The sequence below is a fragment of the Cucurbita pepo genome, chromosome 3 (assembly GCF_057944985.1).
Source record: "Cucurbita pepo subsp. pepo isolate OVF chromosome 3, ASM5794498v1, whole genome shotgun sequence".
NCBI lineage: Eukaryota > Viridiplantae > Streptophyta > Magnoliopsida > Cucurbitales > Cucurbitaceae > Cucurbita > Cucurbita pepo.
The window spans coordinates 2,848,559-2,860,198 of record NC_141800.1 but is presented as its reverse complement, the minus strand read 5'-3'; the positions used below and the strand labels follow the sequence as shown (position 1 = coordinate 2,860,198).

General features: G+C 36.3%; 3 protein-coding genes across 3 annotated transcripts; 2 read left to right on the top strand and 1 right to left on the bottom strand.

Moving 5' to 3' along the window:
* Positions 1-1,741: 1,741 nt before the first annotated feature.
* Positions 1,742-3,007, top strand: LOC111791159 (uncharacterized). The gene is made up of 5 exons (XM_023672400.2): positions 1,742-2,013; positions 2,082-2,162; positions 2,279-2,428; positions 2,627-2,818; positions 2,888-3,007. Exons 1-5 carry the CDS (start codon positions 1,831-1,833, stop codon positions 2,987-2,989), a joined length of 708 nt encoding a protein of 235 aa, XP_023528168.2. The 5' UTR covers positions 1,742-1,830; the 3' UTR covers positions 2,990-3,007.
* A 253-nt stretch (positions 3,008-3,260) lies between these two features.
* LOC111791157 (glycine-rich protein) lies at positions 3,261-4,858 on the top strand. Its single transcript, XM_023672395.2, has 2 exons — positions 3,261-4,452; positions 4,540-4,858. The coding sequence occupies exons 1-2, from the start codon at positions 3,328-3,330 to the stop codon at positions 4,603-4,605; spliced, it is 1,191 nt and encodes a 396-aa protein (XP_023528163.2). The 5' UTR covers positions 3,261-3,327; the 3' UTR covers positions 4,606-4,858.
* Positions 4,859-5,889: 1,031 nt separating this feature from the next.
* LOC111791156 (cystathionine gamma-synthase 1, chloroplastic) lies at positions 5,890-10,251 on the bottom strand. Its single transcript, XM_023672394.2, has 11 exons — positions 9,696-10,251; positions 9,456-9,559; positions 9,196-9,269; positions 8,922-9,090; positions 7,772-7,831; positions 7,474-7,677; positions 7,236-7,322; positions 6,965-7,072; positions 6,552-6,647; positions 6,325-6,443; positions 5,890-6,207 (listed from the first exon to the last, which is right to left on the bottom strand). Exons 1-11 carry the CDS (start codon positions 10,165-10,167, stop codon positions 6,084-6,086), a joined length of 1,617 nt encoding a protein of 538 aa, XP_023528162.1. The 5' UTR covers positions 10,168-10,251; the 3' UTR covers positions 5,890-6,083.
* Positions 10,252-11,640: the final 1,389 nt, after the last annotated feature.

The following is an 11,640-nucleotide window of genomic DNA, read 5'->3' as shown; positions in this document are numbered from 1 at the left end:
CTCAACAAAAAATGTGTATTGAGGTATAATTTTAAAGAGTAATTTATTTTATAAATATATTAGAAACAATGATATCAAATAATGGGGATGTAGCTTAAATGGTAGAGTGCTCACTTTGCATGCGAGAGGCACGGGGTTCGATCCCCCGCTCTATTTCATTTCTTTTTTTAACCCCCGTCTGGAAATTTAAAATTCTCCTTTTCTTCTATTTTTAAAAATCCTTTAGCCAATTACATAATTTTTAAAAATGGAATGTGCGTGTGATAAATATATATATATTTTATGAAATAAAATAGCACGTGGAATGCATGTGTATATATATATATATATGAAATTATGAAATAAAATATCACGTGGAATGCATGTGTATATATATATATATATGAAATATTGTAACATAGAAATAATTCATTTAAGAATTTTTGTTTAACAATAATTTTTTAAAAAATGAGAATCTAATTACTCTCACATTCGATCAAATATAAAATTACTTCGATCAAAACACTCAAGTCTTTAGGAATGAAACCGAAAATAAAGTCATAAGGGCATATACCTAAAGTGGACTACATCATACCAATAGGATATATGTGAAGGGTCGATATCCCTAATAAGTTGTCCGAGCAATATCTCTAAATTAATCATGTCAATATGCTTTGATAATGTAGTTATAGTGATTCGTGGTTGAGCTAAAAGAATTGACAATACGCTCGAATAAAGAAGAGTTAAATGTAATATGTTCGAGAGTGAACACAAATAAATAACTATTTGAGAACGAACAAATTATAGAAGTACAACCAAAGTTTGTCTCTATCATAGTTAATCCCATCACGTGGGAAGTCTACAATAGCTGGATATTTCCTAAAAGGTAGATGCTTGAAAGAATAAGTCTTCATATGTGTTTCATATTGCCCAAAAGGAGGGTTAAGGTTATCACGTGGCCCAACCCTAGATAGTAAGGAAGATTGTTAGGGGGGAGTTTTACATCTGTTAATTAAGAAGATGATCATGAATTTATAAATAAGGAATACATCTTCGTTAGTACGAGGTCTTTTGGGAAAACCAAAAGTAAAGTTACAAGAACTTATACTTAAAGTGGACAATATCATACCATTCTGGGGTTCGTGATCGCTAGGTATTTGACCAAATCGGTAAAGAATCTATATCCAAAAAAAGGTCTAATGAAAAGTGGCGGTTAGAAGCAAGAGCAGCTAGAGCTTCACATTACGAAACAAGTTTAATCTTTAACTCCAACTATTTTCTTACAATGGTACAAAAATTGTGAGATCCCACAACCCACATTGGTGGGAAAGGAGACCGAAACACCCTTTATAAGGGTGTGTAAACATTTCCCTAACAGACGCGTTTTAAACCCTTGAGGGGAAGCCTGAAAGGAAAAGTCCAAAGAGGACAATATCGGCTAGCAGTGGATCTGGGTCGTTACAAAAATTCACCAGGAACGCTCTTTCTCAACAAAGTTGAAGATCATGATCATACGACGAGCGTCGACCCATCGACAATTGGTAAGTCTTAAAAAGTAGGTTTGAAAACATGCCCAAAATGATAAAGGTTACATATCTTAGACAAGTCCTAGCTCATATGATATAATGTTGGATACATGCCCATCCAATGGGCTGGGAAAGCACACAAATTAATAGCTATGGGTATTAATAACCAAACTCACCACGTGGTTTGGGGACCTTAGTGCTATCATTTGAACATCTTCCATTCATATATTTCAAGCTTCAATAGTGAATCATTGTGTACTTTTCTTCCTCTCATTGCACAAAAACAGGCATCTTTGGGGAGTGCTGCAGAAGGGTTTTCAGAGCCATGGCTCATAATTTGGCTGCTGTTTCATTCCACTTTCCACAGCTTATTATCAACCGGAAATGCCATCAGAAAAGGCATTGTTTTAGAAGCTTTGCAGTGAAGAACAACAACAATAATCATCAAAACCCACCAATTTTCTCTCTTAGATTCTCCACTTTTCATCCACTTTTTGAGTCTCCTCATGTAACCAAACAAAACCCTTTCTTTAATTTTCTATCTTTTTGTTCTTCAAATCGTGTTTATCGTCGCAGGCTTCGTTTGATGAGTATATTGGAGACGAAGATCGATTGTTGAGAGCTACTTTTTCGGGAAAAAGTGAAAAATTAAGCAAGGTTTTTTTTTTTTTTTTTTTTTTTTTTTTTTTTTTTTTTTTTAATCGGTGTTGTTGCTGTTGTTTGAATCTCTTCGTGTTTGTAATAATGATATGATATTGTTTGTTTCGATGAAGGGTGAATGGAGAGTCGAAATGCCATCTTTTCAATTGCTATTCCTCAAGCTTAGCCCTGTAGTTGACGTGAGACTAAGTTGCAGAAGCTCCCCCAAAGATTACCCTATTCATATTCCTCGCCATGTCGCTAAATTTCTTGACCTTCAAATGGTATGTAATTCTCAACTTACCTAAAAATATTTACCGAAACCACTATACCTATATGGATATTAACATAAATTACAAACATAACAACAATAAATAGATACAAGATATTTGTCTATAATAAAATGACAAATACGATTGTTATAGTATGCAGTAATGGAAAGCAAATATCTAGATATTAACATTTAAATGAAAAATGATCAGATGAGATGGGAGGTGAGGGGAATGGGCAAAGATTTCAAACCGCAAATGTTCAGAATCAGTGTAAAAGGAGCGACGTATGCCGTTAGAACAGAATCAGAATCAAAAAGTGTGCTGAGAAATCATTTGATTCTCGATCTTCACAGCTTTGATTCGCCCATACCCACTGATTTTCTTCAGCCATTTGCAGAAAAGGTACTCACTCTATCCATTAACGCTCATAATTTTTCGTTAAAAGTTAGCTAATTTGATCGTTATTCATAGGGATTGGAGGGAATGATGAAGGAAAGTATGAGAGATTTTACACAAAATTTGGTTTTGGATTACACCAAATACAAGAAGGAGAAGCAAAGCAAGAATGCCTAATATCTCTTACATTTTTTTTATTTTTTTTATACCATAATGTTATTATTTATTTTATTTTAAAATTTAATTATTAATGTAATTTAGAATATTATTTTCCATAAATAATTAAATGGAAATCATTTTGGTGTTGTATAAAAAAGTCAAAGGCTTTATATGAGAGAGCGTTGACAAATACGCGTAACCAACCAGCTGTCCTATCCTAAAAGGACGAAACGACGCCGTATAGTCACGGATAATCCAAATTCCATTTCAGTACTTAAATTCCCAATTTGAGATCGTTCTTCCTCTCGCAATAGATTCATCCAAAGCAGTTCCTTCCAGATCGACGAGATTTCACGATGCCGTACTACACGAGGGACGATGAGGCGGTGGATGACTTCGACGAGTACGATCCGACGCCCTACGGCGGAGGATTTGACCTATTTCTGACATATGGCCGTCCAATTTCGCCCTGCGAAGATACCTGCTACCCGCACTCTGCTGGCAACGATAACGAGTTTGATTACGAGCGTCCCCAGTTTGAATCCAATGCCCAGCCCTCAGCTTATGGCGACGACGCCCTCCAGGCTGAGTACAGCAGTTACTCCCGCCCTAAGCCTCATTCTTATGGTGCTCCGCCTCGTCCTGTGGAACAAGAATACGGATCTGGTGGTTATGAGTCTGCTAGGCCCCAGCCGGCTTATGGGTACCAGCAAAGTGGATCCGAGTACGGATCTGAAGGATATGGTCGGAAATCGGAGTCGGAGCAACAGGAGTACGGATCTGGTGGGTATAGGCGGAAACAGGAATCGGAGTCTTACGGATCTGAAGAATACGGATCTGAAGAATACGGATCTGGTGGGTATGGGCGGAAACAGGAATCGGAATCTTACGGGTCTGGTGGTTATGGGGGGAGACAGGAATCCGATTCTTACGGATCTGGTGGTGGGTATGGGCGGAAACAGGAATCGGATTCTTACGGGTCTGGTGGTTATGGGGGGAGACAGGAATCGGACTCTTACGGGTCTGGTGGTTATGGGGGGAGACAGGAATCGGATTCGTACGGATCTGGTGGTGGTTATGGGCGGAAACAGGAATCGGATTCTTATGGATCTGGTGGGTATGGGCGGAAACAGGAATCGGAGTCTTACGGATCTGGTGGTGGGTATGGGCGGAGAGAGGAGGGGGAATCGGAGTCGTATGGGTCTGGTGGGTATCGGAGGCAGTCGGAGACTGAAGAGTACGGATCCGGGCGAAAACAGAGTTATGGGGAAGAAGAGGGGAGTGGGGGGTATGGGAAGCAGGAGTATGAGAGTTCTGGGTATAGAAGGGAGAAGTATGAGAGGCCAAATTATGGGGATGAGGAGCGGATGAGGCCGAGCTATGGGCGGTCGGAGGAGGAGGATTACAGGAAGCCAAGCTACGCGGAGGACGAGGAGCGTGAGTATGCGTATGGGGAAGAGGGATATGGGCGCAAGAAATACGTAAGCTAAGCTCACTTCACTCAATTCAAAATGAAGATGATAAGATTTGTTTTGTGGTATTAATTTTGTGGGTTTTTGTGATTGCAGGGTGGTGATTCTGACGAGGACAGCCGCCGCCACCATCACCACCGCAGGAACTATGAGGATGAGTGAGTGAGTGAGTGAGTGATGGCCGATGGGCGTTCTCAAATTGGCACTAAATAAAAGGTTGGGATACCCACATTGGCTGCTTCTCCGCTCATCCAACTGTGCTGTGTTATGCTTTGTTTGCATGATCAACTGTTGAATGCTTTGTGTGTGTGTGTGTTTTTTTTTTTTTGTTTGTTTGTTTGTTTGATGGTTTTGGGACATAACTTTATCCATCTACTTCTATACTTGAATCAAGCTTATGATGATGCTTTGATAATTTTTCTGTTCTTGTTCTTGTTTTTATTGGGACATTTTTAATCTCCTGCTAAAATTACGTTCTAATTTATAATTAGAGGTGTTTTACGTCATGGGTGCCTTCAATTTCCGTCTACTAAATAGGGTTCTAATTCATAATTAGAGGTGTTCAGGGGATGGTTGCCTTTCGAGATTTGCCACTCATTAAGGAACATCTATAATCCTATCATGCTAGTAATTATTCCGAAATTTTTATTAAAAGAATCAACGACTTTTATACCTAGGAAAAATGGCGTTGATCTATAGGTGTTGATCTATAGTTGATGAGATAAATAACATGTAAGATTGATTAATGAACGAACAAAAATTTCTTCTCTCTTGGTTCAAACGATATATGTGTTAATCAATGGATTTTAACATTTGCAGACCTTAGTGAACTAAATATTCAAGACCTTAGTGAATAATATTAAAAAATGAACTAAATATTCAAAAAATTCAAATTTTGAGCATAATTCAACCTTAATTGATGCATACCTTAGTGAACAATATTAAAAAATAAACTAAATATTCAAAAAATTCAAATTTTGAGCATAATTCAACCTTAATTGATGCAGACCTTAGTGAAGTAAACTCAACTAAATATTCAAAGAATTCAAAATTTTCAAAACGAGCATATTTCAACCTACAAGGTTGGATCACAAATGTAGATAATTGAACACTTGCAATGATATCGATCCAATTTTTTATAAAACTTAATTAGAACTAATGCAATACAATTTTTAAAATAATTAAAAATGTAGATATCTCACTAATATTTGAAATGCAATGGACAAGGACCATAACCATTTTCAAGCCTTTGTCGAACATCCTATCAAGATGGGATGATTGTGTTTTTACCATTTTCATACAGATACAAAGACAATGCATTGAATCTTACCATACACTATGTTAATATTATTAATGAATGTTTAAGCTTGTGACATCATTTTGAAATGATTTAAAAGAATTTTCAATTTTCTACCAGTCATGCATATAGTAACGACCATATTTCAGTAGTGTAAAAAATAAAGTCTTTTGTCAAAGAAAATAACAACAATGTCTGTCTGAGTTTATTTTTTTGTTCCTGAGGGAATGGGGATAAGGGATTCAATCGACGCACCAACCACTCAAGACCAAAGCAAGATGATGATAAATAAACAGATAGAGGACTTGATTATCTGTTTTTGGAATGGAGCAGTGCTTAGGCTTTAAATGGCATCAAGAGCCTGCAGAATATCAGCCTTCAAATCCTCAAAGTCTTCAATTCCAATGCTGAAGCGCACCAAGTTGTCCTTTATCCCATACTTCAGCCTCTCTGTCTGATTAAGATCCCTATTCCATTTCCATTACCAAAAGGTTAAAATACTTCCACCACCCACATAAAAGCATAAATACGTATTCATTCTCCTACTAAACAAAGGCGTCAAAAGTCAAGAATTGTATATTTACCAATATGACATTATAGCCGGCTGGTCTATGATACTCTCGCACCCACCAAATGATGGAGCAATATATGGAATTTTCAATGAGTCAATGAATTTTATGGTGGTCGTTATATCGCCATCAACCTGCACCAGAATGAAGAAACTAATGAAACAAACATGGTGGAGGTGGGGTAAAAGGCTACAGGAATAGACCCTTCAAATGATGAGATGGATCATCAGTCGTTTTCTTACCTCGAAGCTAACTACGCCCCCAAAACCAGTCATCTGCCTTTTAGCAAGATTGTGCTCGGGATGACTAGGCAGTCCAGGGTAATAAACACATTTGATCTGCAGACAGTAGAGACATAATTTTGTCACATCCAATGTAAATGAATTTGCAAGCAGACAATTGTATCCAGTTAATGTATAAATTGAACTCGGTGTCAATATGCGACATTGGTTAATTTCTCCAGAGGAACATGCAACGCATACCACTGATTTATAATTAAATCCTTGCTATTAGATGCCCCAAAGCTTCATAACTTTTAGAATTAAAGGTTCAATAATGAATCTTACTTTTGTTCCTTTGTACTGCCTTGGTCTATTAGTGGGTAGTAAATTAAACGTATGAAACAATATGCAGCTGGATAAATTAAATGGCATACCTTAGGATGAGCCTCTAAAAGCTTTGCCATCCTAAGAGCTGAGGAATTCTGCTGCTGAACACGAAGATGCAACGTCTTCATGCCTCGTATAATTAAGTAAGCAGCATTCTGTAGGATGAAGAAATAGCAATTAATTAGACAGTAGGGCTTGGCGCAAAAAATGGTTAAAATGAGCGCAGGAAACCAATGGAACATTCAATCATCAAGAACCGTTACTCCACAACCAATAAGTGAAAGATGGAAAATTAAACAGCATAAGAGAATGACTCACTGGATTTAAGGCACCACCTATCACATGATGAAGATTCCGAATCTCGGAAACCAGTTTCAGAGAACCACTTACACAACCAGCAAGGACCTAAAAGACAATGCTTGGTAAATTCCATTGTTAGGGGAAAAAATGCTCACAAAACTCTTTAAGTGATTAATAATTCAAATCCCGATTCCTCGAGTAATAAAACCAAAAAAAAAAAAAAAAAAAAAAAAAAAAACATATCAGGCGGGCTTACATCATTGTGGCCCCCAATATACTTGGTGGCAGAGTGAAGAACCAGGTCAGCCCCGAGTGAAAGTGCCTTCTGGTTCAATGGTGTGGCAAATGTACCATCAATGCACACCAATGCTCCATGTCGATGACACATCTCTGAAACGAGTTTAATGTCAACGCATCTCAGAAATGGATTAGTTGGGGATTCAGTGAAGAAAAGAGAAACCTGCACGGAAGGAAGATAAAGGTAACATCAATTTCCACTAAGTCCAAACACGAAAACCTTTAAAAGAAAAAAAAAACTTGGAACATGGTCATACATTATTCTCTTTCAGAGCTACTTCTAGGGCGTTCATATCTGCAGGATCAATGGTGGTAGCCTGCATTCCAAGTTATAGTTATAGTTACCAAGTCAGCAATTAACACAAAAATTTGAACGCACAAATAAACAATTTCTACAACCTCCGATGGTTTTACCACAAGATTTTAAAAAAAAAAAAACTTTATGTTGTTTTCAAATTTAATTTTTGCATTATATTTTATTTATTGAAAACTTTTGAAATTTGTACAGTAATTCAGAAACATAACTAGCACATCATCAAAAAGAAAGTTGGCTAAAAGAATAGAGCTCTCCTACCACCCAGTTCTAGCACAAAACATGAAGCACCAACTTCTAGACAAATCCATCCAATTTTCGTTTTAAAGATAACAAACCCCATCTGATTAAAAAAATTATCAACAATAAAAGAATTCAGATGTTCTATAATCAGTAAAAATAAACGAGAAGGAAGATTGTTAACAGGATCTAACACATCAAATGGAAACTATAATTCTATTTCTTTAAATATTAAAGAAAAAAATCTAAAGAAATGGCATTTGCTCATATTTTCATTCTTCATTAATTCTATTTTCATGCCAAAACAAAAATACTTAATAGGGATGATGGAAGTAAAAAGTGAATCAAGAACGTATTTGGAATGAATTGCTAAGAGCTTAAGAATACTTGTTCGGTACTTATAAAAACTATTTTTTTTAATTGCATTTGAAAAACTTGTTCAAGCACATTAAGAAAAAAGTCAACCCAAACCGGCCTCAAGATTAGCAGAAAGAAGTAGCCAAGTGGGGACGACACCAGACCAGATAGAATTGCCCCAAGTTGACTTGTTTGTATCCTGAGCACAATTTTATCTGGTGAAGGCAGATTACCATCTTTTCATTTTATATATTTATATTTATAACGCCAAGTAGAAAATAAGTTGTCGTATTACATCAAACAAAAACAAAAATTATTCTGACTGCCAAAAAATTAAAGCATGCATGCGGGAAAAGGCTATGTATTTCAGAACGAGAGAGATCAAGTTGAACACCAAATCATTGAAGGAGTAGAAAAATGTTAATGAAGACTGGCATTGGCGTAATAATCAACTAGACCACCAAAAAAGAAGAAAAATAAGATCAAAGCTATAATACCGTGATTCCCATTTTGGGAAGTATGGTCTCAATAAAAATTCTCGTCTTCCTGTAGCAATCTGTGGTCGTCACGATATGCCCTCCAGCCGGAACCAACGCCAGCAGCATCATCGTGCTGGCACACATGCCTGAGGCCACAATCAGGGTAGATTCAGCCCCTTCTAAAGCACTGGTTCAAAACCAAAACAGCTTCAACCACGATTCTATTTGATCCGAAACATGGCTATTTGGTAAGGATTACAAAAGAAACAAACAACTAGTTCAGAAACAAAACCTTATCTTCTCCTCCGCAACAATTGTCGTTGGATTTCCATAGCGCCCATACTCGAAACTTACAGCGCGCTTCTCCTGCCATGGATCCAATATGGAATAAAGAGCAAGAAAGAAGTTCTTGAAGTTTCTTTATATTGTTTTCTTTCAATTTTGATGTATGTTTTGAGGAGCAAAAAATCATAGACATAGGGAGAAAAATGATAGATAACACTACAATTTGAAGTCAACCGTTTTGAATCAACATGGAATCCAAGTAAGTACCTTGAAATCAAGGAGATCAGCAGTTTTTTTAAAGAAATAAGCGGAAGTGTTAACCACCGGCGTAGTAATAGCGTCGTCAACTCTACCACGACCGAATCTTTCGCCTGAAATTCGCACCGAAAATAGTTAATTACATATTTCCAAAAATCAAAGGAGAAAATTCCTAAAAGCGATAAAAGAGAATGGTTCTGGGAATCTCAAAGACTCAAAGACGAAGTCAAAGTTCATACTAAGCCCTACCAGCGTGGATTGCAACACTCCCATCGCAATCGAAGACAGAGGTTCTGGAATCACCTAAACCCTCCTCTACCTTCAAACTCTCAGTACCAACGCTACCTTCCAACGCCGCCGCATCAGAAGTGGCAGGCACTGCGGCAGCGGCAGCGGCGTCAACGGCATTAGCCGACGCCGCCGCCGCCGATTGAAAAGGAGAGGAGTTGTTCGACCACGAAGCCGCGACAACCTGTGCAACGCCAATATTACTGCAGTTCCTACGCGCCTTGGTACTGAGTTGCCTGACGAAATTGGGCGGAAACTTGAAAATCCGGGAAGAAGACAAGGCGTAAGACGCCACCGTCGCCTTCACCGATTTGGCTTCATGAGTAAATCGGCTGTAGCTGTGCCCTCGAAAACGACCTGCAACAGCGAGATCGGGACAGGAACGGCAGTCGGAAGCAGGGCCAAGGAGTCTAGCGTGAGAAGAACCAGCCATGGCTGAAGAGAAGAAGAGGAAGGGTATCGGGGACGGTGGCGGCTCGGAGATCAGTGAGAATCAGAAAGGTGAAGTTGGAAATGCTTCGTGTGTGGACTGAAATTTAGGAATCAATGCGATTTTATTACAAATCCAAAAACTAAAATTTGACTCGTTAAATTCAATTCATTTAATTATCATAATTTTTAGATAATATCAATTTTTTAAACGCAAAAAATAAAAAATAAAATATTGAAACAATAACTTTAGCAAATAAAAATTTCAACTATACCAAAATTTTAAAATAAATTAAATAAAAATTAAATCCAATCAAATTTATAATATTTAATTATTAAAAAAATTCTAAATACATTTTTTTGAAGAAAATAAATGATTAATATTCCATTTGCGACTTCTTACTTTATTCTCTTATTTTACTTTTTTGGATATATTTTTTATTCCCACAAAAAAAAAATAACACTAATTTATATAAAATATTCAATATTCTACAAAAAAAAAAAAAAAAAATATATATATATATATATATATATATATATATATATTTGTAATAAAATCTTTTCAACTTTTTAAAATAATTAAAAAAATTTCATGTAGTTTGTAATTAGCTACCACTCGAGGATGTGGGGTAATTTTTACTCTCTAAATCATGTGAATCAATGTCTCTTTATTTAATTTATATTTATGGGCGTGTGAGCACGATCGACCTTGCTTATGGTTTCACGGTAACAATTAGTATCAGAGCACTTTAGTTGTGGCATTAAAGTACAAACAGTTATATCGCTATCAACCTGCACCAGACTGAAGAAACTAATGAAACAAACATGATAGCGGTAGGGTAAATGTCGACCGAGATAAACCTTTCAAATGAAGAGATGGATGGTCGGTCATTTTTCTAACCTTGAAGCTAACTACGCCCCAAAACCAGTCATATGTCTTTTAGTAAGATTGTATTCGTGATAGCTCGACAGTCCAGAGTAATAAAAACATTCGATCTGCTCAAGCAGATAATTGTATTTGGTTAATGTATAAATTAGTCATCTCATCTGTGATTGATAGTACGTACAAAAACTAGGTCTCAATATGCTACATTGGTTAATTTCTCTAGATGAGTATACAACTATCACGATTGTACATTATGTATCGTTTTTCTTGATTACATCATGACACTCATTTATCTTGGTTTTTACGTTTCATATAGATGAGCGTCATTTTATCTTGGTTTTTACGTGCCATATAGATGAGCGTCATTTTATTTTATTTTTACGGATATTTTTAAAGATATGTTTCAATTAAATTTAAAATTAGTAACGCTACATTAAAATTAGTTATTATAATATTATTGTATTATTATAAATTAATATAAATAAACATCTTACTTATTTGCTTAATTACTTTATATCATCATTTTAGTACATAATCTAAAATATATATTTATAATGGACAATAATCAATTATTTAACTAATTACTTAATT